Source organism: Pelodiscus sinensis, chromosome 3 (assembly GCF_049634645.1).
Source record: "Pelodiscus sinensis isolate JC-2024 chromosome 3, ASM4963464v1, whole genome shotgun sequence".
Classification (NCBI taxonomy): domain Eukaryota; kingdom Metazoa; phylum Chordata; order Testudines; family Trionychidae; genus Pelodiscus; species Pelodiscus sinensis.
Window position 1 is genome coordinate 20772872 of NC_134713.1, and position 27558 is coordinate 20800429.

The window sequence follows — 27558 nt, forward strand, 5'->3', positions numbered from 1 at the left end:
GCTCATTAGATATGCAAATGAGGCTCAGCGATATTCCACACTTAGCCTCATTGCATAGCTCTGGCGCAAGATCGCACCAGTGTAGACCGTACTGGGTCAGACCAAAGGTCCTTCTAGCCCAGTATCCTGTCTACCGACAGTGGCCAGCACCAGGTGCCCCAGAGAGGGTGGACCGAAGACAATGATCGAGCAATTTGTCTCCTGCCATCTCTCTCCAGCCTCTGAAAAACAGAGGCCAAGGACACCATTTTATCCCCTGGCTAATAGCCTTTTATGGACCTAACCTCCATGAAATTATCTAGCTTCTCTTTAAACTCTATTATAGTCCTACCCTTCACAGCCTCCTCTGGCAAGGAGTTCCATAAGTTGACTACACACTGTGTGAAGAAGAACTTTCTTTTATTCGTTTTAAACCTGCTACCCATTAATTTCATTTGGTGTCCTCTAGTTCTTCTATTTAGGGAACTAATAAATAACTTTTCTTTATTAGCCCTCTCCACACCACTCATGATTTTATAAACCTCTATCATATCCCCCCTCAGTCTCCTCTTTTCTAAACTGAAAAGTCCCAGTCGCTTTAACCTCTCCTCATATGGGACCCGTTCCAAACCCCTAATCTTTATAGCAATGAAGGTAGGTTTAAAATTGGTGGAAAAAATGTTCCATTTTTTAAAGGGAAATCTTTTTAATGGTCTGATTCAAAATAAGCAAAATTAACTACAGTCTTTCTGGGCAATTTTTTCAGTCTCTGTACTTTTTTTCTGAAAGTTGTAAAGTCAGGTTGTTCTTAGCACATTCAAAGGTAAGAGAGTCTTAACTCACAAAATGGAAAGCAAATAGAGTAAGAGCAGTATTAATGGAACTGCAGACATTGCAAATACTAAGAGCATAGCTCGGTGAATATATATTTTTGCATTAATAGTTTATTTACCAAAAAAATGCAATTTCAATCAAACTGGAACTATTTGTGAATTTGATCTAGATGCCATTCACAAAGCAGAAGGAAGTGATAGTACCCTCTTGATAATTTTTAGCCAGGGCACTCCTCAGGGAGAGATGGATTTGAATGTAGATTTCCTACTTCATAAAACAATTCCCCCAACCACTGAGCTCTTCTACAACAGGACTTTTTCATTCTCTCCTGTTGAAGTTATTTCACTTTGTATAATTAATTAAATGCTCATTGGCACAGGAACTCACCTGCCCATCTGCTAAATAAGTGGTCTAACCACTACCTTATACAATAATTTCACTTGCTTGGTCACAGATGAGTCAAGTGTTTAAACAAAGTGAAATCGCTTCAGCAGGAGAGATTCAGGGACCCCACATATACCTGCACTCCAGAATGTTACAGATGAGTAGTTAAGGCACACACCTGTGATACAAGACTCTGGGTTCATCTAACCCCAAAACATCCTTTTTTGATTCACTGAAAATTCTTCAAAATTTTCTGCATCAGTTTGACTCAAACCATTTTTCTTCCTGATGTTTTGGAATTGCCAGCTCTACCTAGGAAATTTACTTGGAGGAAAATTAACTCCAGAATAGGGGATCTTCAAAGCACCTCCATTTGGAGCTTACTAATTATCTCAATGTCTCTAACAGCCTCATCAGTATCACTCAAAAACTGACAAAAATCTCCTCTGAAGGAACGCAGATAAAATAATTAACAATTAAAGTAAAGTGAATTGTATTATAGGAGCAAGGTTGGGAAAGCACCTGCAAATGATTTGCATGAGTATAAAAATGGACCCCTTGCTTTTCTACATATTGTGAATCCAATAACCTTGAAGAACATAGTGGGAGTGTTTAGCACTGCAAGCTGGCTTAGGATTCTCAAACTTTTGGTTGGTTTGTCACAGAAGCAGCTACAGCTGGGAGCTGTTCCCAAGAGCAATGGTGCCCAACCTTGTACTGAGGTGAGTGTTTGTGAGGTTGCTATTGATTATGACTCTCTCTCTCTCTCTAAAATATATATAATCTATATATATGGAGCAAGAGAGTATAAGCTGTGTTAGTGTCCTGAATTTTCTCTTAAATTCTTAAGTATATGCCCCAAAAGTAGAACTTCAAGCATGCACTCATATTTATAAATTCTCTAACTTCAAGTGAAGCAATACTTGAACTGAAACAACATCTGCCTATACTTTCTCTTGCAGGTTATTCCTAATAGGGGTGTTAATCTCTGAAATATGGACTCAAGACAGGCCAGGTAACTAGATTTGACTTGCATTGAAAGGGGGGTAAATGGGTTTCAGCCCCCTCTGTAGCTTTTCAGTAAATAATGGTGGTCTGCTTCCTAGCACCATGGTCGTGCTAAGAGAAGGCATCTGGCTGCTGTAAGTACTAGCCAGGTGTACGGCAGTCGTGCTTCTGACTCTTGTCTGTCAGCCTGCTCTAACATAGAAAAGCATGTCTCAAGGCACAAACTTATCTCTAGATAAATGTATATACTCAAAACTCCTGTAAAAATATGGCTATGCCTAGACTTGTGCATCAGCTTAAGGAGACATCCCTGCATTAATTCAGAATATGTACCCTAACTCTTTACTCCCTCTCCATATATCTCATCAAGCTGGGGATTACACCCCTAGCATGACTACCAAAATAGCCCCCCACATATGCCTATTTCCTCACTGGGGTCAAAGCAGTAGTGTGCTCTGAGACTTCCTATTGGATCAGATCCTCTTTCTAGAGGAGGTAGTTATTTCATCCCACCCTCTAATATGAGGAAAAGCAAGGTTGGTTCTACTCCCAATGCAAGGATAGACTCTAATGGGGTCTCTACTTGTCTCAGTCTACACTGGCACATTCTCACGCAAAAACTCTCTTGCAGAAGAGCTCTTCAGAAACTCTTCCAGAAGAGAGCCTCTTCAGTGGCATGTGCTTATGTGCAAGAGCATCCATGCCAGTGTAGATGCTCTCTAGTGCAAGAAAGCTCTGATGGCCATTTTAACCATGGGGCTTTCTTGTGCAAGAAATTAATGTTGCCTGTCTACACTAGCCTTTTCTGGAAGAGCTCTTCCAGAAGAGGGCTTATTCCTGAGTGGAGCATCAGAGTTCTGGTGCAAGAAGCCCTGATTTTATACACTAGAATGTCAGCTTACTTGTTCAAGAACACACGGCCAGTGTAGACAGGCAGCAAGCTTTTGTGCAAGAGCGGCCACTCTTGCACAAGATCGTGCCAGTGTGTAGACAGCCCAAGAGTAGCTTTAAGAATCTTATGTGGGGTTACTTTAGGTGTTTCCTAGTGAAATACTAACCAAAGTGACACTGCTTCCAACTAATCCTATAGGAAATGGAATGCAGAGTGCCCTGATTAGCAAGCTATAGTGATTCTATCGAGCATCACAATCCCCTGCATCTTATTTGTCTGAGTGCGCTTACAACTTGCAGAAGACTAATGCCTCAGCCTTGCAAACAGCTATTTTTGTAACTGCATGTGAGTAGTTTGTGGCTATACATTTAATCCTATGTAAAAGTGAGTCTCACAGAGCAGAGTCTGTGGGACTGAGTCCCTAACTTACAATTGGTTTTGCTCCTAATAGGCCTCCTGACAAGCAGTGACCCTGTATTCACATCAAGGCCACAAGCTTAGTAACAATCACAGGTTGAGAGAACACAATGGCCTTGCAGGCTGAAAATAGAGGCACCCTAGCCCTCTAACTGTAAAGTGTTATCTGTAATATCCAGGGCCTTATCACTCATAGCGGTCCCCCACTCCCCCAATAACTGATCCTTTGCTCACAAGAACTAGTCACCAGTCTCACCAAATGCTCCTGTAACACACAGCACTTCAGTGCCCTTATAAAACAAAGGAACCTGTGAAAATAGCATTAGAATCTATCAGGAGTGCCAATGCGGTGCAGGGGAGCAATTGCCCTGGGTTGTGGCAATTTAAAGGACCAGGGTTGCCACTACTACGGTAGCAGGGGCTGGAGCCCTGGGTGGTGGTGAGAGTTGTGGGAGTAAAGGGTAGCCACATGCCCTGTCCAATGAAGTCTGTCACCAGCTCTGAATGATATGGCCTCCTCTTGACTTTAACAATGTACTCCTGACTCAAAACTAAACTTTCACCCAAAGTTTTCAGCTTGTCCATTAAGCCTGGTTGACTTTCCTTTTCATGAAGCAAATCCACTGCTAGGAGAAACTTAGAGCCCTGGAATCCTTCACCTTCTCTGCAACTTGAAATACACTGAACAGACCTTAGCTCTTCAAAACAGGGTTCCCTTCCCCTGTTAGTCACTGGTTCCTGTTTAATTTATTTAGGTAGTTATGGCAGATAAAACAATGCTTCAGTAAGGAGAGATCTAGACTATAAAACAGCTGTGGCATAAATAGGAGTAAGTTTCCTTCTGAAGGGTCTACCAACACTCAGACAAGTGATTGGCTTCTAACTACAGACTTGCAGAACATACACTAAAATGCATATAGATTATATACAGGGATTGTAACATGTTGCATGTCCCTTTCTAGTAAACTCATGAATCCCTGTGCCATCTACCAGTTAGTCTCAGGGGTCCTTACGACTTATATGGACTTTTGCTTTCTCTAACTTGGTGAAATTACAGGTGGCATGGTCTTAACATACTAATATGAGCTCCTGTTTAGCCCCAGAAGGGGAAGCTTTTCAGTAGTGAGGAGGGTGACTTAAAGCACTTTGTATCTTGCTTCCAAGTGACTCATTGTAACTAAGATGTCTTAACATCTCTCTAGGCTCCCTGAGTTCAGAGTGCCTGGGGAACCTCCTGCGGGTCATACTGCATTCAGAGTACTTTGAGGACAAGTATCTGACCTTTGCTGCTGTTGGTAAGATGACCCAGTGGCTTAAGGAAAGGCTGGGCAGGGAGGGAGGAGGCATACTTACTAGCTTTTAATAGTATACCCCACTTATCAACACCAAACTCTAGTCTACCTAACAATAACATGCATTGTGGCTTGAAGTCTGTCAATCTTTTTTTATATATATATATATATATATAAGAGCATTTGCACTTGGTGTCTCTCTGTAAGACTGTATTCAGTAATTTCTAATGAGGCCACTTAGGGATTTGGGGCAAATTCATCAGGGATGGTACTTGGTCCTGCTGAGAAGGCAGGGGACTGGACTCTATGACCTTTCAAGGTCCCTTCCAGTTCTAAGAGATAGGCAATCTCCATTAATTTAAAAAGGAAAAAACAAAGACTTGTTGATAGGGGAGCTCCTCTGAATTGGTCAGACTAGCTGGACTGACTTCTGTGGAAAATCCTCACTTGTAGTAGGAAGAATAGGTACAGTTACCATGACATCTCTGGATATGGTAAGTCTCCAAATCTGGGTTTATTAAGATAGGTCATGCTATACTTCATAGGTGAGATCCTAGGTAAATGTCAGGACTAATGTGTCTTTAACCTTACAACTCAGTTGTTGCCACTTGACTGCCTTCAAGACTGCAGAAGTATAACTGAATTCACTTTTTCACATCAAAGTGAATAACACTCCTAGCACTGTACTTCCTATGGATAGCCTGGTGGCAAAATGTGCAAGTAGGCCCTTTACACTTCTGACAACATGCAGAGGACCACAGCAAGATGGAAGCCATGAGTATATGTAACTCACCCTTGATTGCCACCAATCTGCTAGACTGCTGACTTGTGGGCTTCATGCTCAGTATAGTTCCTGAGTAGGAAATGAAAGGGTCAGGAGAAATTTAGACTCGATAGCACTAGTCTTACAGCTGTGATTCAGGGCCTTGAGTGCCAATGCAATCAGAAGTCTGATGTTGGTCATCAGCAATCAAGATGGACACCAAAGTAATGCTCACAGTAAGGCTTATATAGTGTAACCTTGGAATGGCTCTGGATGACCTGGGTAACTGCATGGCAATGTTGAGGACCCAGAGTTGTTCTGACAGCTATAACCTAAAACTTTCAGATCAGTTTGGCATAGCCCAGGAGATTGATGAAACTCTAGCAGCACAGTGTGGCTACACCATAGAGTATAACTATTGGGGTAACATTGAATTCCGTGCTTCTATTCTAAGCTGCCACACTCATATTGAGGTAAGTCTCCTGGAATTAAAATCTAAAAGTAAAGCATGTTAAAGTCCAAGTTTTACAGAGTAAAGCAGTATATTGCTACATAACTATTTATTGGTGCCGATTTAGAGCTGTGGGGAGAAGGGCACAGCAGTGGTCTTTCTACCACAGTATGCAAGCTAATATGCAAGCATGAAGATACTTTTTCTATAGAAGAAATAGTACCCCACCAATAGATGAACAGGCAACTCTACCTTCCCCACTTGCAGCAAGTAATCTTGCTCTGCAACTTGGTATCTGAGTAGCTATATTACTCAACCTAATCTAGACTTCCCTTATCCTTAAGTACCTGTTTTAATGTGATAACTGTTAGTTTGGTACCCTGACCCCTTTCCATCTATTTTAAACATCCTTAATGTGGGTTCATACCTAGTTCCTCTGTCTGAACACCGAGGACATAGCTGTAATGCCTAACCACTTCATTATGGAACAGCCTCTGTATCCCCGTGGGGGTGGGTGGGAAGGAACTCATCAAGACTCAAGATACTTGAGTCAAAGCTGTCACTGTCTCTTCAGAGTGATGTATACACAGTAGCTATACAAATCCAAGCAGCCACTGATCCTGACATGAAAAATGCTGCAACTCATTTGAAGACTGTGCGTTGCCCTTACGGTCCATGGCATTCAAGAGAGCTAGTATGTGAAACCAACTACATGGAGGTAAGCTCACCCACTGGTCTTCCATGGAGGGGGGAGGGAGGGGAAGAAGGCACTTCTAAATGTGTGATCTGGATGTCCCCTGGGATGGGAACCTGAACCATCTGGCTGGTAAAGCACTTACAGGCAGAATGCACTGCGTGTGGTGACAGAAGTCCAATAGTCCATGGCCCCCCTGAAGACCATCTGATACATGAGTATGGCCTGAAGAATCACTCCACCTGTGAAGTTGGGTGGCCAAATGTTGTTGTGCTCATCAATTTGGCTCTAAATGAGCTCCTTTCTCTTGGATACTATTTTGAATCCTCAAATATGGGAGTCCACCATAAGGACAGGGAGAGGGGAATTAACACCAGTCTTTGGCTTCCTAACAAGAAATGTGAAGTAGAGGCACACCGCACTTGTGGTCCCTGAGTTGTACAGCTGCCCAGGGGAAGAGAGGCTACATAGTTGATCTTTGCTAGATCATCTAACATGTGTCCAGGTGCCCCCTGCTGCCTTGTAGCTACAAGGCTTCCATTTGCTGGTGCTACAGAGCAAGGTGCTGACACCCAGGTGTTCCTCTTCCTACCTCTGCCATCCTCAGGTGGATGCAGGACCTGAAACAATCCTCATCCTCTGCCAAAGGCCTGCCCCTTTCTAACCTCTCCCCAAGCTACATAACCTGAGGATTGTAGAAGAATAGGTTGGGGTATGGGCACTCCTTCTCACAGTAGGAAGCAAAGTGCCCCAGCCTGCTGCACTCTACCAAGCCCAGCTGCCTCCCTGGAGGGACAGGGCATAGCAGACCAGGACTGGCTCACTTGGCTTCCTGCAGATCCCACTGCCACTGAGGGCAGAGGTGGGTCCAGGGAATATGTTCCCCCAAACAGGCCCACAGATGGAAAGGCTATGCCTGTACACCCTTCTGCAGAGGAGGGGAGAGGGACTACTTGTTTCAGATGCTGCATCTGAGGACTGCGGTGTCAGGGTGGAAATTTTCTGAAAGGTAGTACATGGTCTAGGGCAAGTGGCAGGAGAGAAACTGAATGTGCTGAATCTCCAGAGTGGGACTAGGCTTAGAGCAGGAAATTTAAATGACTCTCTTTGAAGAGGCTATACATATAGTATCTCAACTTCCCCAGCTCATACTTGCAGGAAGTACCAAGAAATAATACTATGCATGGTTGCTGTGATCTTGTTCTTGCAAAGTGTTTCAACAATGCATTGACTTATTTCTAAAACTTTGAATAGTGTATTTAAAATGCCTACCCTTTCCTGGCTAGTCAGATCCCTAAATTTCATAAATAGATGGAAAAATTAGAGGTGGCACTTCTGTCACTAGACTAAAATGGAAAGAGGGTGTCTGGCTTCTCTACACCAGTCACCTAAAAGACTGGCAAATGAAGGACCAAAGATCAGACTCAAGGGAAGCTATTTTCACCAGGGGAATGTGACTACTTGTGGGGATTAAACTAGACATCAGTGTCACTAATGGCAGCTGTTCTCTTGGAAGGTGTCTGTCAAGAGGAATGTTCCACAGATAACAGACTTGCTCCAAGATGAACCTGAGGACTGGGCACTAGCCTTTCCAGAGGTAAGACTAACTAGACATGGCATTAAAGTAATGATGTACAATTATTCCAACAATGTATTACCCTGAAGTAAGCCTCCAACATGCAAGAAGTAAACAGAATTCCTGGTCTAAACCTGATGTCAAAATCTATTTTACATCAGACAAAGTATACCAGACCCCTTCTCTCCTTGACAATGGCACTTTTGAGGCAGGTGTAGACATCTAATAGGACTATACATATCACAAGGAAACAAGCTGATGCTAGCCAATATGGGGAGGGATAGTGAGTAATCAGCTACTTAACTCTTCCTTTCTAAGGTGGGGGGGGGGGCTGGATCCCTTTCTGAAGGTGATACAATGCAAGACACTACCCCATACATCTGTCTCACCTAATGTCCTGGGACAAACCACTACAACACTAGTGCTACATAAGCATCTACTAAAGAGCACTTGCTTTCCAGGACTGCAAGATGAGCTCCTTGAAAGCTGCCTAAGGGTAGCTTTGTTCCAGGCTGGGTAGGGAGGATAGAGACTCTTGAAGCCTGACTTGTTTACAAGTCCAGTTGTGGCAAGGAATGTGGTACAGCTTGATATACTCCTGTGACTGTTAAAGACCTATGGCTTGAGCATTGCTCTGTCTCCCTTAGGCAACAGCTGGGGCAGTGTCCATTTGGCAAGTAGTATTTCATCTGCCCACTGGAAGGAAGGCTCTGTTAGCAAGTGATGCTCTGCATGCTGGCTATGGACTCAACACCACAGACACTAGGATTTTGCTGAGAGCTCCATTCAATGCTGCAGAAGCTCAGCTAGTCAAGGTTGGTGCACTTGCTTGTTACCTGTGGTGTCCTGTTGCATTGCACAGCTTGAACATCTACTCTTGCAGGTTCAAGGAGTGACATTCTCTGCAGTGAGAGCAAGTACATTCTACAAGCAGCGATGGATGATCTTGATGGTAGATACTGCTGTGGCCTGTCCCGTAGGTGAGACTCTCCTGATACCGATCTGATACTTAACACTCTTCAGCTGCATCTAGACTGGCATGATTTTGCAGAAATACTTTTAACAGAAAAATTTCCATTAAATATTTCCGCAAAAGAGCGTCTAGACTGGTATGAATGCTTTTGTACAGAAGCATCCATGCCCAGTATAGATGCGCTTTTGTGCAAGAAAGCTCCTATGGCCATTTTAGCCATCGGGCTTTCTTGAGCAAAAAAATAAGGGGCTTGTGTACACTGGCCCTCTTGCGCAAGAGGGCTTATCCCTGAGCAGGAGCATCAAAGTATTTGCACAAGAAGCACTGAGTTCTTAAATTAGAACATCGGTGCTCTCGCGCAGATTCAAGCGGCCAGTGTGGACAGCTGGCAAGTTTTTGTGCAAAAGTGGCTTTTTTTGCACACTCTTGCCAGTCTAGACACACCCTTCAGCTTTGAGAATTAGCGGATATTGATGGAAATGCCTGACTAATGCTATTCTTCTTAAGATGGGGTGGATTATACCAATGAGACCATTACATGGACCATTCCAAAAAACCTCCAACCCCTCTCTGCTGGGGCAACTATCTTCAGTGACTTGCTTGTTGAAATGGGTGTGGATCTTCACAAGCTTGCTGCCAGAGAAACTGCTTCCAGGAAATATGTGCTACTGAACAGTACAGATGCCATTACCATTCAGATACCCATAGGTGCGGAAGGTGGCTATTACAAGGTTAGTGGATGCCTTTTGGCCTGAGCTATAAGCGAAGGGGGAAATTTCCCCTTTCCCCCATAAATGAAAAGGGACTTTAGCAGATGAGGGGTCCTACTGAACATTGAAATAGGAGGCACGACTGAGTTTCCCAAGTCAGTGCTCCTAATACTGCACCTAGTCAGAGATTGGATCTTCCAATTGGCTGATGGCTGTCTAGCTTAATATCAGGCACTGGAACTACTGTACCTCTCTGAACCAATGAGGTTCCCCACTTGCTACTTAATGACTGACACTCCCCTTTTATACAAAGCCTGACTTGGGAGGGGCTTTCATTTGGAAGAACAGTCCTAGAAGTACAGGGAGTGAGCAGTCTCGAGTTGAGCTACCTGCCCCTTGAATTTCTGCTCCTGGGAAAGCTTTCCAGAACTGCAACAAAAGCCACAGTTGTGCCAACTAGTTATTAGGTCACTTAATGTAGCTTCAGCTGCATCTCCCCTGTCCTGGTGACTAATGCAGTGGGCTAAAATTTCTCTTGACCTTTCAGACCCATGTGAGTGAGGGACAACATGGGACAAAATACAACATTAACTTGTTTTTGGAACATCAGTGGGAAGACAACAGGTGGGGAGTGACCAAGCATACCATCATCAAGAAAATAGAAACTCCATTTAAACTTGTACCACCCACAATTACAAACTGTAAGTAGCTGGGATAGCTCAGTGGTTTGAGCATGGGCCTAGTTCAACCCAGGACTGTTAGTTCAATCTGAGAGGGGCCATTTAGGGATCTGGGGCAAAATCTGTCAGGGATGGTACTTGGTCCTGCCATGAGGGCAGGGACTGGACTCAATCTCTCAAAGACCCCTCATAGAAGTGGAAGGGAATCTCCATCTTCCCTCAAGAATAAAGACTAACCTTTTGCCTCTCCTTCCTAGATACCAACTCCAGCATTAGGCTGGTCAATGTGACTGTAGGAATATTTCTGCCAGATGTGGAACTGGTCAACTTGACCATAGATGCTACAACTGTAACTGTCCCTGAAGCACTTCAATATGGATACAAAGTTTATGAAACAAGATACCCTAATGGAAGCAAAGGCTATGTAATAGAAACACCATTTGATGTGCCCCTCATTAAGAAAGAGGTGGGTCTGTATCTGTACCTAAAACACATGTTGAAACACTGTGTGCTGAATGGAGGATTTTAAATGTGACTGCTGTCTCTTTCAGTACTTAACAGAAGACACTAGACTATATACGCTGAATGTCACACTTGGCTTTGATGTACAGCCAACACATGAGACCTTCAGTGTCCCAGTCATAATCATCTCTCCTGTACAGGATGCAGGTAATAAGACCAAGATAACGTTCAAACCACTCCAGTGAGACTCGGGGCTAATGCAACTCCAGCAGAGCTAAACTGTCAGAACTGCTAATATGACTTTCATCAAACATTCCTTCATTACAGTGTTGCCTAGTGCAAGGGGATTCTGTGACAAAGAGAACCTGTATCTAACAGTTATTCGTGGCAACGTGGATCAAAACTGGCTGCCCTTCATTTCAAATTTGAGCCTGTCACCAGAGGCTGCTCAGAAGCACAACTACAGACTAGATGACAATGGCACACACTTCACCATTCGTGTTCCCCTCTATGCACCTCACATCCTCTATGAGGTAAGGAAGACAAAATGAGCATGGTGTCTAGCCCCTAAGTGGGGAAAACCCTCCCACCAAGCAGCCTGGTCTCGGCATCTTCAGAGGGCTTAAGCTCAGCTGTGGGGCTACAGGCTCTCTACCAAAGGTACACCTCTTCTGAGGGTACACAAATAAGGAAACATTTGTGTAGCTGTACAACAGGCTATAGACTCTTCTCACTAGTGAGGTCATATAAACTTCACAAAGATGGACTTGTACTGACCTATAGAATGTACCCTTAGATGTAGGCACAACTTAGCCATATTCTAAATCTGGCATAGAACACAGGTTGATTCTCATTGTCAAGTATAGAGACACTAGTTGTATTAAGGAGGTGATGCTTGATAGCACATGAGCATGGACTCCTGCCTATTCAACCACTTCTCTAAAATATTGAGCTTCTGTCCTACTAAATCATAGTCCTGGAGCCCAGGTACGAGGCTGTTAACTGAAGTTTGAGGTTCTAGTTTCCTTTCTGGAACCATCTTGGATCTGGTTTTTTTTTACCCACTACACTACTTCCACTTAAGAGATCAAGGCAGCACTGTACCTTCCTTACAGCTGCTTTCTGCAGGGTACAATTGGCTACTCTCCTCCTAAGTAGGTCTACAAGTTTGGCTTCCTGAAGGTCAGACAGGACCACAGTTCCTCATGATGCAATACTAGCATGTATCACCAAGCTACTTGCCAGTAAGTGCTAATCCTAGCTAGAAATTGTTAGTGGCCAATCCTGTAGGCATCTAACTGAGCACAAAGCTTTGAAGGTCCTAAATTTTGGATTGGTGTACTTAAGTACAAACTCTCAGAGGGATTTTAAAATCATCATTGTAGAACTAAAGATGGCTGGGCTACTGGACATGGTAGCTGAATAAGAACAAATCTTGAAGTTCTCATGTGTGAACTAAATGCCTCAACCTCAAGTGCACACTACACTCATAATGGAGCCATCTCTTCTCTACTTCTGGATACTGGAGTCTAACAAGACTATCCCAACAGTACTCTACTAAACTTGGTAAAACAGACTGACAAAGAGCTCAAATATGCCATTATGTGGCTGCTTAGTTGCAGAAGTAGTAAATAGACTACACTACTCCAGGAGGATGGTGTCCTAGTTAACTAGTTTTGCAAAATAAGTAGCATCTCCTTTCAATGACTTGTGATCTGACTGACTTTCCAGCAAACATTTTCTACTATCCTGGGCAATAGGCTTAACCAGGTGAGCAAGGTTAGTCCATGGCATCCAAGCACTGCAAAGCCAAAATCTTCTCCTATTGGAGTGTCAGGGATGATACCTCTGGAGCACTGTCACCTAAGTGACATATACAAAACTCTGGTCCTGGTGAGGACATTGGTGACAAGACTATCTTTAGCATTAATTGACCTGGCATGGCAAGTCCAACTCCCAAGTGAGTCTAATCAATAGATTAAAATGTATTGTGATCTCTCTTAGGAAATTCATCCTTCTGGAATAAGAGCTTCTCTACATTTAACAATGAAGGATAATACTCTTGCTGATATGACAGACTTCTCAATCTCTTGCAGATTTTCACCTGAAGAACTAATAGGTAAAAATCCTTGTCAGCTTGAAATAACTAGCTAAAATGACCTAGATTGTTCCTGGCTTTCTCCTGGGGCTTGGAGAGGGGGGCAGGAAATGCTTGAGTATAATGAAACATGCTTGTTTTCAGAGTGTCTGCCAAATGGAACAATGTCTATCACTGCACTGAAGTTAGCAGGCATCGAAGACCTGGACACAAGCTTGTTTGTATTGAGAGACAGACAATGCAGGCCTGCTACTGTGACAGAGAAGAGTGCAACATTCATATTCAGTGTGAACACCTGTGGAACAAGTAGAAAGGTAAAGGAATCATACTGACGTGTCCAATGGCAGGAGCCATAGGACCTGTTCAGCAGAACATAGCTGTGAAACATTCATAGATGGCTTTCTAGATATTAGTGACACCTCCATCTAACAATATTGACCTTTTCTGATTCCTGCATTCTCTGGCTTATCAAATGTCTCAGGATTCTGATAAACAGAAGACAGCAATTTTTTTGGTTGCCTACATAGTTTGCTAAACATCTGGTTCTCTTTACCTGCCTCTGAGAAGCTGGTGGTAATGAATCTACTGTGGTGACCCAATGACAAACAGGAATGGCTGGCAGGAGAGCATTGACTACAATGCAAGTTGCTTCCTGTACCAAAGACTCCTATCTATAGATTACACAGGAATGAAACTTGTGTATAAACTACACTAACTTATGCACAGCATGTGTCTGTTAACTGAGCAAGACAGGTTGCACAGTGCAGCTGCTATTGTCACTAGGGACACTGGCCATACTGGATCACACCGACTTGTGACAAGTGGTCAAAGGCCCAGCTAGTCCAGTAACCAGTCTTTATGCCAGGTGCCCCAGAGGGAATGACCAGAACAGATAACTAAGTGGGCCACCCTGTCACCACACAGCCTAAAATACCCAGGACTTGCAGGCTTTTATGCTGTTTGGTCTGACTGAAGACTTGTGCAATGCACATCTGTATTGCAATATCAGGGGAGGGGAGGAGAGGGGTGAAGAAACAGCCACTCAACACTAGGATTGGCGAGTACTTATGATATTCCCCTTTAGCTATGCAGTCAATGTGGTATCCAACAGTAGCATTTGAAGCACTTGGGTACCTCCTAGCAGCTTAACTTTTTTTTATGGTCTCAAGCTAAATCCTGGCTTCTTTCAGTTTGAGAACACAGTTATGATCTATGAAAATGATGTTTCCTACTTCAGACCTGGCAGCACTACACCAATATACCAGTAAGTAGTGTATCCTTGGGGGGGGGGGTGGATTCTCTGTATAAACAAAGTAGTCTAAACTTTACTTTCTGTCCCCACACAGATTAAAGTGCGAATGTCACTATATAATAAATGAGACCATTTTTGTCCAGTATGGCACCAAAAACAATCCAGCACCCAGTATAAATCCAGGCTTTGGCACTCTGGCTCTGATCTTGCAGCTGTACAGAGGTAAGGGGACAACACTGAGCTGGCTTTCCAGTGGAGTGGCTGGCTATTAGAGTAGCAGGAAGTGACTTGGTAGGATAGTGACTTGTGTTACAGCTACACTCAACATTCTTACCTTCCCCACACATGGGTTCCAAAAGGCACCCTCCCTCTGTCTACATGCAGGATAAATAAACCACTTCCAGGAGTGTCTTTGCCTTCTAGGATCCCATAAGGGATAGTTCTTCCCTGTCCCCCGTCCCCCCCCCCCCCCCCCGTCCCCCAGTCAAAGTACTATGTCGCACCTTTGAGGGGACCCAGGTGGGGACTCTTCTAATCTTTCTCAGCCACCCATGTCCTTATAGTACTTAATAGTGAGTTTCAGCTCTGAGCCATTTAACCCTCTAGTATAAGGCAGTATCCCACTTGGTTAGATCTAGATGAGGGGTCTGAGCTGGAAAAATCCCACAGCCTTCTTCCCCCAGTCACTCAATTCCCATTCTCCAAAGATTGTTACTTTGTACCCATATACTATATCCTTAAATTGCCATTGTAGTGAAATGAAGGGTGATGTTTGTTTGGGTTGGTGAGGCCTTGCACCCTCAACACCCATGGCTGAGGGATTTCTTAATGCATCAATACTACATTCACTCTTCCAGATAAGTCTTATTCTGACTCCTACATGGAAACAGAGTATCCTGTGGTAAAATACTTGAAAGAGGCACTGTATTTTGAAGTGGAACTGCTCCAGTCAGAAGACCCACAATTAGAGCTATATCTAGAAGACTGCTGGTCTACCACTTCCCAGGACAGAGACAGCAGCCCACAGTGGTCTATCATTACAAACAGGTAACAATATCCTCCTCACCTGAGTCTCATGCCATACTCGCAGCTTGCAACAGAAGGGAAGATGCTGCCCTGCTATGGCTCCTGTCTTTCCTGCTGCCACAGGCTATGCTGCTTGTGACCTAGTAACAGGCCTCCTGATCTTCTGCTCAGTCTTCACTGAGTAGGGGGAGCAGGAGCTTCTCACTTGGAGTGATAGCTTTGGCAGCAGCTGCTGTACTGAAGTGCTCAAGCTCTTGAAGGCTCAGCTTAGACAGTACCACCACTCCAAGTATGGTGGTAACACTCTTCACCCCCACTCCATGTGCAATGCACATTCTAACTTATTTCCTTCTGAGATCATGAATTGCAGTACTGCTTGATCTGCATGTTGGCTTTAAGCATGAAACAATTCTTGGTGTTCAAAATGCTTAATCTATCCTGGCTGGAGTATTGACTTGTGGTTTTTGGTTTTTTTTTGGTTTGGTCACTTAATCCTACATTCTAGAATAGTTGTACCTTGTATCCTTTTTTTGGGGGGGGGATGCAGCAGGGATTGGCTTCCTCTAAACTTCAGCCACTGTATATGAACCCTTTAAACTCAAATTCTAACGTTAGAGCTATAGAACTGCAGCAGTGCTTTTGGGTCTGCAAACATTAAAACCTAGTGAAATCTAAGACACAGGCAGTAAATATCAGGAACACAAACTTGGTATTTGACTGTCAGGCTCAAATTTGTATATCAAGGTTTGAGTGTGTAAATTGCAATTTTGTTCCACTCAAATTTTAAGCATCTAAATCTGAAAGCCATTATCTTCCTCTCTAGAAACTGGTTGACTTAAGAGTACTGTAATGGTTATCCGCAGAAAACTGATACCCAGGGCCACTTAGAGAACTCTCAGGTGCCTAAAATTGCCCCCTAAATCTGAAAGGACACTCCTTGTTTCCCTGACATATTGACCAAAACTAGAGGGGAAATCTTGATTACTCTGCCCCTTCTGACTTTATTCCACGGGCACAAAGATTGTATAATACAAACCCTGCCTTGAAGAAACTTCATAAGGGCTTATCTATACCTATATATCTTTGTAGTGTGATAGACAGATACTAAAATTGCCTACTAGTTGATGTGGTTTTGTCTAGCTCATACTGTAGCAAGGCAACTAGTAAATCTCATGTAGCACTCTTTCTAACTAGCTTGCAATCTAAAGCCTCTAACTTCACTCTTGCTTCTCCAAGCTGTGAAAATGCAGAGGATGCCTATCAAACAACCTTCCACAAAGTAGATCGTAACTCAAGAGTGAAGTTTCCCACTCATCTGAAGAGATTTGAGGTGAAAATGTTCACTTTCATGCAAGATGGAAAAGCATTACTGGAGCAGGTGAGTAGCTGCCTTTAAGTACGAAGGCACTAATGAACCTGGAATACCTGTATAAAACAAGTACTGAACCAAAGGCTTAACCTGACTCCTACCCAACAAGCCTTCCTGGAAGCTGCAAGTGACCCTGTGTATTGGAACGCAAGATGAGAAATTAATCAAATGGCTGCTATACACAATGATCATTCCTTTCCAAGTCACTGAAATGGTAACCATGTTATAGCAACATCCTGTTTATATTTGGAACTATCTTGCAGATATACTTCCACTGCAGTGTGGTGATATGTGATGCTAGACGACCAGCTTCAGATGGTCTTTGTGCAAAGAGATGCATTCCTAGAAAACAAAGGTTTGGTAAGTAGATGACACTTAATCAGTACTCAGGATGTGAATATAGGCAGAGCTGATGGCACACTAGTGCCAAAAATATTGACTGCAGGTATAGATTCCCTCAGACCTGCTTATATTAAGCTTTTCCTAATTGTCTCAGGCTTCTGATCAGCCTACAGCAAGACTTTTTTTTTTTCTTCTCCCCTCCTGCCCCCCTCTGTTCAGGTCGTAGTGTTGAGGCCTATCATATGCATGGGCATGTGTCTTCTGGAGCAGTCCTTATGGAAAGTTAAAAAATGAACTTGCTGCTACAGTCAAGGTAAAACAAGGACTCTAACAGACTACAGTGCTACAGCAACCTATTCAACTACAGTGTAACACTTTCTTCATTATCTGCAAAATACTTGTATAGCTGATCTAAATGCACAAAAAAATGAGCTGAAGCTGTCTGGCTTAGCCTTTTTCTGGAAACTTTAGATACAAATGCCAAATAACTAGTTAAGTTCTCAACTTTATTCTCCTCTTACCTGCTTGAGCTCTCACTTTAATAGTGGTGTTTCAGACGTAAGCACATACCAGAGCCTGGACAAGCTTCTGCTAGCCACCTCTTTGGCAACTCTATAGGAGGTGCAAGGAAGCAAGTCTCAACACAAATCAGTTGGATAGATTATGTTTAAAGTTGCTTAAATGACTAACTGGGATATACTACTATAACCAGAATCCTGGTGGGCCATACATTACTGAACCAAAATACATGTTCATGCTGCTACTGGGAAGGTTGACTCAAGAGGCTGTTTCCCTTGACTAAGGCCTTGTTTGACACTTAAAGTGCTCAAAACAGAATACTAAACAAACCTGCTCTGTCACTGGATTCAGTACCATTAAGCCACTGCTCCTTCATGCCTGTCACGTTCAAAACCATGCTGCTCTGAAGATAGAATTAAAAATTAGACACACAAAGCTAAGAATATAGATGAGCGCCTCTAATCAACTGTTCCTATTTCTATTTAGATTCTCAACTTTTTTCTACAGCTCACAGGTCAATAGGGCTGACATTAAATGTGTGCAAACTTGTAACTGGATCAAAAGATGTCAGCCCTACAAAGTGACAAGCACATTTGGACTGATTGCCTCCCTCCATCTTTCATTATGGAAGCTGCATATGTTAATAGCAAGGGTCTGTACTGACATGCAATGGCAAACAACTGCAGCTTACTTGAGGTAAACACTACTCAAGGCAAGGTCTCAAACTATTAATCTCTATAGTACTTCAATCACAGTCTGTCACTTGATCTACAAGCTGTGCTTTCTCTAGGCACTTAGAATTAATCTGCTAGCCTCCAGCTAGCAAGTTCCATTAAATTTAGAGAGAGGCTAATGTAGGACTAAAGTAGTCCTGAGCAAGTGGGTATCACAGAGTTGATGGGATAATACGTGACTGATATAGAAGGGTACAGCTTCCTCAAGATGGGACAGGCAGGGGAAAAATGAGTTGCCTTGTATAGCAAATTTATACACTTGAGTAACCAGGTTAGGCTAAAAGGGATTTAAAGAGGTGATGTCATGCTATGGGTCTACAAGCCCAAACAGGTACCTGAGGCTTTTAAATAAACAATTTAGAGTGTAGTATTTGGTAGTCTCCCAACTTGTCTAGTTAGGACTTCAACTAACACAGCAGGACACAGATATCTGAAATTTTTGAACTGCACTGGGGACAAACTTCTCTTTCATATTCAGAAGGTTGAGCAGCTGGGGGCAACCTGTGTTCAATTTGACTTGAACAAATAGGGAGGAACTAGTTGAAAGTGAAAGGCAGCTTGGGCGAAAATGATCGTGAAATATAACTTTACCTGTTCCTTAGAATTGTGGAAGGGAGAACAACACACTAAAGCCAAAGGGCTTTCAGGCAAACAGATTTTAGTAAACTCAAAGGCTGTGTCTACATTGGCCCCTAATCCATAATAGGGATGCAAATGTAGCACTCTGGAATAGGCAAATCTGCAGGGGATATTTAAATCCCCTGCAGCATTTGCATTAACATGGCTGCCACTTTCCAGCTTGTAGATAAGCCGGAGAAAAGCGCCAGTCTGGACACGATCCTCCAGAAAATAAGCTCTTTCAAGTAGGAATATTTTCCGGAGGATCACGTCCACACTGGCACTTTTCTCCAGCTTATCTACAAGCTGGAAAAAAGCGGCAGCCATGTTAATGCAAATGCCGCAGGGGATATTTAAATCCCCCACAGATTTGCCTATTCCAAAGTGCTACATTTGCATCCCTATTACGGACTAGGGGCCAATGTAGACATAGCCAAAGAGCTGGTAGGTAAGGTCCCATGGGGGAACAAGACTAAGAGGAAAACTGAAGACAGTTGGCAGTCTTAGGGCTATTAAGGACCTAAAGGAAAACATTTAATTGCATAGGAAAGTATAGCAGGAGCTCACCTCAAATCAACCAGGAGCTCTTACATGATCTAAAATTCAAAAAGGGGTCATAGTCAAGTGGAAGCTAGGCCGGATAACAAAGGATGAATAAAAGCAAACATAGGTAGGAAGGGGCAAGATTAGAAAGGCAAAGTCACAAAACAAGCTAAATCTAGCTAGCACCAGAGTAGCATTAATATATTCTACAAGTGTATATTAGAAGTAAGAGGAAGACAAATGACCAAGTCATTCTATTGTTCAGTGATGAGGGAGAAATAACAGGAAACATGGAAATGGTAGTGGTGAAAATGAAAACACAAGTTCAATGGTAATGGAATAGCCACCGTAGCAAATGCTAGTGGAAGTGGGGTGGGTTTAGAAGTTAACATTTAAACACATTAAAATGACTTGGACTTTAGATGTCTTCAAGTCACCAGGGTTGGCTAGAATGCATCTTGGTATACTCAAGTAAGTGAGGCACCTGAGCCTGCAACATTTCTGGAAAATCATGGAAGTCCGATTCCAGAAGACTGGAAAAGGGTAAATATAGTGTCCATCTATAAGGCAATAAGAACAATCCAGGAAACTACAGCCCAGTCAGCTTAACTTGCTCCATTATTTACCGGACACAGAAGTTGTTCTGGAAATTAAGGGGGTTTGGGGGGGGGGGGGGGGGTTAGTCAGCATAGATTTCTAAAGAACAAATGTCAAACCAATCTGATATCCACAAATCTTGATAGCTTTAAGATAAGGGAGAAGTGGTGAATATCATCTACCTAGGCTTTAAGACGTGACACAGTCTCACATGACCTATAAGTAAACTAAAGAAATACAACCTAGCTGGGGCTACTATAAGGTCAATACATAAATGGGTGGATAACTGTTAATGGCTCACAATCATGGTGGAAGGCCATAACAAATGGGGTTTGTCAGATCTATTGGGCAACTTTGTCTAAATACCTCTAGTTTAGATGGCATAGTACAATTAAGTTTGTAGATGATACCAAGGTGGTAAGTGCGCTGGAGGCTAGGGTCATAATTTAAAATAGCTGGCCAGACTAGAGAAATGGTCAGAGGTAAACATTAAAACTTCATCCTAGGGTCAAATGCAGACTACGCCATGTAGAAGGAACAACTAGTTTCACACCCCCAGACTGGGAAAGAGTACTGCTGAAAGGGATTTAGGGGTCACAGACCATAAGCTGACTAGTCAACAGTGTCACACTGCTGCAAAAGTAAACACGATTCTGGGATGCATTAACAGGGCTGTTGCGAGACAGAAGAACTCAGTCTCTTGTTCTACTCTGTACTAATTAAGCCTCAATTGGCATATTGTGCCCAGTTCTGGGCACCACAGTTGGAGAAAGTCTAGAGAAGAGCAACAAGAATGATTAAAGGTCTAGAAAACATGATCCATAAGGGAAGACTGAAAGAATTGGGCTTGGTTAGTTTGGAGAAAAGACATAAGTCTTCAAGTATCTGAAAGGATGTTACAAGGGGGGGGGGAATTGTTCTCTTTGGCCTCTGAGGATAGAAGAAACAATAGGCTTAAATTGCTGCAAGGGTGGCTTATCTAGCCTAAGGGCTCATCTAGAGTATGCTAAGTGTCAAAAGACTATTCCAAATTCACTTTTGAAAGTGGAACCTTCTTTTCAGCACCCCCTTTTTTAAAGCAGCTTTTCAGAAAAGGGGGTGGAGGGTTGCAGAAAACAGCCTCCAAGCTACTTTCACTCAAGCTCCACTTTCAAAAGTGAGATCAGAAGAAGATGCGTAAATTCCGGTGGCATTTGCATATCCCCTCACACTTCAGCATAGTCTAGACCAGTGGTCTCCAACTTTTTAACCAAATTGAAAAAGTGATTGTGTAAGATCTACTTCAAACCCAAATAGCCTTGCCTGGCTTCCTTCCCACCCCTTCTTTGAGGCCCCACCTCTGCTCCAGCCCTTCTCCGAGACCTCACCCTGCTCACTCACTCTCCGCTTCCTCCCCCATCCTCATTCAGGCTGGGGTAGGGGGTTGGGGTGCAGGCTCTCGTCTTAGGCCGAAGGGTTTGGAACGAGGGAGGGGCTCTGAGCTTAGCCTAGGTTGCGGGATTGGGGTCCATGCGTGGTTTCAGGGTGCAAAGTCTGGGAAGGAGTTTGGCTGCAGGGGGACTTATGTCTGGGGCAGGAGGTTGGGTGTAGGAGGAGGCTCAGGGCTGGGACGGGTTCAAGAAGCAGCATCTGGCAGGGCACTGTTTAACTCAGATAGCTTCTGCATGTTGGAGCAGTGGGGTTAAGGCAGGCTTTCTCCTGCCCTGGCTCTGCACCAATCCTGAAAGCGGTTGGCATGTATAGCAATGGCTCCCTGAAGCCATATGCTGCTGCTGCTTCTTCTTCAGTCATGGTTCGTTGTTGTTAATCAATGAGAGCAGCAGGAGCAGTGTCTGCAGGCAAGGACAGCATGTGGAGACCCCCTGCTCTGCCTTTCTCAGGGTCTGATGGAACATGCCAGCCACTTCCAGGAGCAAGCAATTGCCTCAGGGAGAATGACTCCAGACATGTCAGGCGAGGCATTTTAGAACTCACTACTCAAAGAATTAAAGTTAAGCATAAGAGAAATTAAAATTATGAAATGCACAGACCAGTCAAAAAGCAAAAATACCACACTTTGCAAGTAATAACAGAAGTAACAACACCCATGTGTGTTTTGGGTCGAGAGATGCAAGGGAAGGACAGTGCATTTTTTGTGAGAATGACAGACACACATAGTGTGAGTGACAGAGATTTGCATTGCCAACCTCCCTCCATGTCCTTCTCTCTGTGTGAAGACAGGGTACAGGAGTGACAGGTAGGAGGGACATCCTGACATCAGCACACCCCAACCCCCCTTCTCCCTCTCACACCCTGCACAGCAAGCAGGAGGCTCCCGGGGGGCAGCTCCAAGGCAGAGGCCAGGAGCAGCAGGACAGTGAGTTGAGAGGCAACTGAAGTGCCAGTGCTTGAGAGCTTCCTGGCCAAACCGGTCAAGATCGCCTGTCCAAGGCTCCAAGGTCTACTGGTAGATCCTGATCTACTGGTTGGTGACCACTGGTCTAGACAACACTGTCAGATTGGTGAAACACTGGACTAAATTGCCTTGGGAGGTTGAATCTCCATCACTGAAGCTATCTCTGCAGCCTGCTCTTAAATATCTGTCAGGGATTATCTAGATGTTGCTTGGTCCTGCCGTGAGAGCAGGGGACTGGCTTTGATCTTTGATGGTCTCTTTCAGCTCTAGTGTTCTGAGATGAATTGTTAAACTATAGAAGGCTGGCTCTGAGTGTGGCTTTCTTGAATAGCATAGCTGGGATCACACAGTGATCCAGTTTTATTTACTTATTAGAATCAAGATGAAATTTTGACGTGACTAAACTAGTGAAGCAGTTCCTGCTGAAGGAAAAGAACCTTCTCCCATGGACTCTGCCATATTAATTCACAAGGGCAAGAAGGCAGGCTTTTGACTTGATAGTAAGAACTATCCTTGCACAAGTTATGTTTTGTGGCTTTTTTTTAAGTCTTGAGGTATCAGGCTGTTCTAGGTTACTTCAGGCTTTGTGTAGCATAGGAGCCAAACTTTTTGAACTTCCACTGATTTCAATATCCCTTAAATAGAAGGAATTACAGATTTGAATCTCCCTGGTTCATTTACCCTCAATACCAGAGGAAGTGTGCATTGGCTCTGCTTCCAACAGGCTTGTCCCTATGAGTTGGGGGCGGGGGCGCAGCTCTTCCATTTTCCCTCAAGACTGTAGGGCTGTGTCTAGACTGGCATGATTTTCCAAAAATGCTTTAACGGAAAAGTTTTCCATTAAAAGCATTTCAGAACAGAGCATCTAGATTGGCACGGACACTTTTCCGCAAAAGCACTTTCTGCGGAAAAGCGTCCGCGCCAATCTAGATGCGCTTTTCTGCAAAAAAGCCCCGATCGCCATTTTTGCGATCGGGGCTTTTTTGCAGAAAACAAATCTGAGCTGTCTACACTGGCCCTTTTGCCTGAATGGGAGCAGCATAGTATTTCTGCAAGAAGCACTGTTTTCTTACAGTAGGAAGTCAGTGCTTTTGCAGAAATTCAAGCAGCCAGTGTAGACAGCTGGCAAGTTTTTCCAGAAAAGTGGCTGATTTTTCCAGAAAAACTGGCCAGTCTAGACTCAGCGTAGATGTAACTAGGAAGGGATGGCTTAACTCTAAACTATTAAAATCCCACATAGCCACAAGGCAAGTTCTAGAATCTGGTGGTACATTTAAAAAAAGATCCAGTCAATAGGTTTTGAGCTTAAATCAGCTGAGAGTTTTCTATGTTCAAATGTGTATAAAACTGAATTTTTTTGTAGCTTACTAAAGTAGAAAATTTTAAGCTTAAATTTGGTGCTTTCCTGGGGCCTCTAGCTCTGTTAACCCAGGGCGAGTGGTGAAAGGACCAATCATTTAAACAAGTGAGCTCAACTACATTTTTCAGAGGTGGGGGTGGTGGTTCCCCTCCCTGGGAAGGAGTTAGAAGGATGGAGCACAAACAAATCGCTTTGCAATGAACAACTCTAAACAATTACACATTCTAATATATGTTAAGATGCAGCTAATTCTAGCGGTCTATCACTGGAGACAGTTGGTGACTAATTACCAAGAGCCTCATTGTAAAATGAGGCAACATCTTGCCCCCTACTTAATTCAAACAAACTAATCTGGGGGTCTAGCTATGTTTAGGCACTTGCTCAAGTGAGTTCTATGAATTATATCTCTGGCATATTTCTTTCAACTAGTCACTACTAATCAATGTGCTTATCTGAAATACCTTGCTAGCAAGCTGAACAAACAGTATCTGCTGTCTTGATTAGTCTGTATTACCACACTCCCTATCCCTCCCCAAACAGCTTAAATGAACATGATTGTTGTTCCTTTATCAACATTTCTGAAACTGTCCTTAAACTTGAGTAACAGACATCCACACACTCCTGTTCATGTGTTTTGAAGAGAGTAACATAATGTCGGAGTTAAGCCTTGTAAATACGGATAAAGGTTCTGTGGAGGCTTGAGGGAAAACAAATCCTACTCAGGCCTCCAGGGATGACTAAATCATCTGTCAGTCACAAGCCACTAAGACTAAAAGTATCTGGGTGAAGTTGACCCTATATAAGAAGTCTTCAGACTTATGACAGACGTGGTACCTGAAAATTGCATCATAAGTCAAGTTCATAACTCAGCTGCAATATACTCCATTGCAGGCTCGTGCATTGTAAAGTTGAAAGCAGTGTCATAAATACAGGCTAGGGTGCCAATTCAGAAGCAAGTGCTGTTTGTTAGCTGAACAAAGTTACGCTACCTGAATTTTGACTGAAGTTAAGGGCTTCAACCTTCCATAAGGTCTTGGCCTACCATTCCCTTGACCCTTTCTGATAGGTCATCACTTTTCTTTACAATTTGTCTGGCTTTAGCATCTGACTACTACTGCTTGGAGCTGATCAAAAGATTCCCATATAGTGGGAGCCAAAGGTAATGACCTGCCTTCCCGCTGCCCCGCTAGGGTTGCCAGATGGTTTCAACAAAAATACCGGATACACTTGACATTACATCACAATCTACATTACATCTTATTTAGAAAATAGTGGACATTTATATTTTCTCATTTATGTTTTCAATTTGTTTCCTGAACAGAAAGCTCAAATATTGGACTGCTGGTTCAAAACCAGACAGTGGCACCTCTATGCCACACTCCCACGTTCTTATTAAGATAGCATCATTGTAGCCAGGGGTAGTGCTGGTAGCAGTAGTGAAAGCAACTGTTAGACAGTGGCTGTCTACACTGGCATGATCGTGCGCAAAAGCAGCTGCTCTTGCGCAAAACCTTGCTGCCTGTCTACACTGGCCGCATGTTCTTGCGCAAGTAAACTGACATTATAATGTATGAAATCAGGGCTTCTTGAGCCAGAACTCTGGCGCTCCCACTCAGGAATAAGCACTTTTGTGTAACTGTTCTTGCGCAAGAGCCCAGCATAGACTGGCAAAATGAATTTCTTGCGCAAGAAAGCCCTATGGGTAAAACTGACATCAGAGCTTTCTTGCGCAGGAGAGCATCTACACTGGCATGGATGCTCTTGCGCAAAAGCATATGCCAATGTAGATGCTCTCTTCTGGAAGAGTTTTTGCACAAGAACTCTTCCGCAAAAGAGTTCTTGTGCAAGAAGCTGCCAGTGTAGACGTAGCCACTAGTGTGTATCTCTATAGGGTTCAGACAAGTATGTGGTCAATGTAGCTCAACTGTTTTCTGGCTGCCATGATCAGTGCTCTGTGCTCCTACACAGACAGCTAAGGGAATACTACCCTTAGCTCTTAATGTAGACAAACCATTGTCTGAATCTTAAGCCTTAAAACTACTTAAGGCACTCTGAAAAGCTGGAGGGTTACAATATCACTTTAAAAAGTGGGCATGAAAACTGTAACGCTTGTTGTTGATCTAGCTGAAATCCATGTAGAGGTAAAATTGCCATTTTTATTGAAGCATGCCTGGCCTATAAATCAAAGGCATACATTAGCCAAGCAAATGCCTGATTTGCAAGGTAGGCCATGTCTAGAGAATAAGGGATTAATTCATCTGACTAAAACTGTATGGCTATGACTACACGCGCAGTTTCTTGCATGAGTAATATGCAAATGAGGCTAAGTGTGGAATATTGCCGAGCCTCTTTGCATACCTAATGAGCCACCACTTTTTTCAGAAGAGGCTCTTGCGCAAGAAGGAGCATCTACACTGCCCCTTCTTGCACAAGAAAATTCCTCTTGCATAATGCCGTTACATCTATTACTTTTCAGGAAGAATGGCATTGCGCAAGAGTGTTTTTCTTGCGCAAGAAGGGACAGTGTAGACGCTTCTTCTTGCACAAGAGCCTCTTCTGAAAAAAATGGTGGCTCATTAGGTATGCAAATGAGGCTCAGCGATATTCCATGCTTAGCCTCATTTGCATATTACTTGCGCAAGAAGCCGCGAGTGTAGACATAGCCGATGTGTCGTGTTGGAAAGGTGCCCAGCTGGCCAATTCTGTGAGTGGCCTGTCACCATCCCTTAACACTGATAGTCCAAGTGCCAATTAGGGTTGAAAGGTTCATTGACTTTCATACAAATGAATGATAACATTGCATAGCATGGGCCCTAACAATTTCCTGTGGAACCCTACTAGAAACATGCCCTTGACTACTTGTATGGTTGGTACAGTGAAAATTATTCTAAGGCATGACTCATATCCATGCTGTTACCTTTTGAAATTGTATTTATAAGAATGAAAAGTGTTTTTCATACTGGACAAGAGTTTCGTAAACTGTCTAATGGTACAATTGTATTTCTATCAGTTGAATCATCTTTGCTCCAGCATTTTGCCTTGGCTGGATGCTGTTAGACATATAGTCATCTGGGTCATCCTTCTTGCCTTCTGAAGTGTAGGCATAACATACTCTGGAATGATCCCTGGTATTAAGACACTTACTTAAATGAATCTGTGGGCCAGAGGAAAATCTGCTCAACAACCTTTATGTTCTTGGGTGCAAGTTTAACTCTTTTTTTTTTCTATTGCAATTTCCCTGGCTCCATCTGGCAATCGGCCTATCCTGTTATGAGTTCTTATTCTCATATTGTCTCAGACTAATAGTCCATCTAGCACATGCACTTGTAGGAAATAATTCAAAAAGAAGGAAGAGAACCAGGCAACTTCATGAGAACACCAGTCCTCTCATGGACTACTGCCAGTCAGGTATGACACAGCCAGAACTGGACAGTGTGGTGGCATATCTGATGCTCTATGCAAGATGATTCATGTAACATCATTGGACAGATGACTTGCATATGACTGGGAGATACATATTCAGCATGTGACCTTTTTGTATTTGAAGTTGGGAATATTGACCTATGTTTCATATTCATATCTGTATTTGC

At 43.3% G+C, this 27558-nt stretch overlaps 1 protein-coding gene across 2 annotated transcripts; it reads left to right on the forward strand.

The window, feature by feature from the left end:
- The first annotated feature begins 1768 nt into the window (after positions 1-1768).
- Positions 1769-18992, forward strand: LOC102446806 (uncharacterized). 2 transcript variants are annotated; one of them, XM_075923450.1, is made up of 22 exons: positions 1769-1919; positions 2160-2212; positions 4717-4809; positions 5915-6042; positions 6595-6738; positions 8231-8311; positions 8938-9105; positions 9174-9270; positions 9771-9994; positions 10521-10674; positions 10911-11119; positions 11205-11322; positions 11443-11648; positions 13120-13234; positions 13358-13527; positions 14404-14477; positions 14560-14687; positions 15323-15512; positions 16728-16869; positions 17124-17220; positions 17422-17515; positions 18229-18992. In XM_075923450.1, the coding sequence occupies exons 1-21, from the start codon at positions 1897-1899 to the stop codon at positions 17487-17489; spliced, it is 2682 nt and encodes an 893-aa protein (XP_075779565.1). In that variant the 5' UTR covers positions 1769-1896; the 3' UTR covers positions 17490-17515; positions 18229-18992. The 2 variants fall into 2 exon arrangements, with proteins under 2 accessions (XP_075779565.1, XP_075779564.1); XM_075923449.1 differs by lacking the exon at positions 18229-18992 and having other exon boundaries at positions 17422-17643.
- The last annotated feature ends 8566 nt before the right edge of the window (positions 18993-27558 follow it).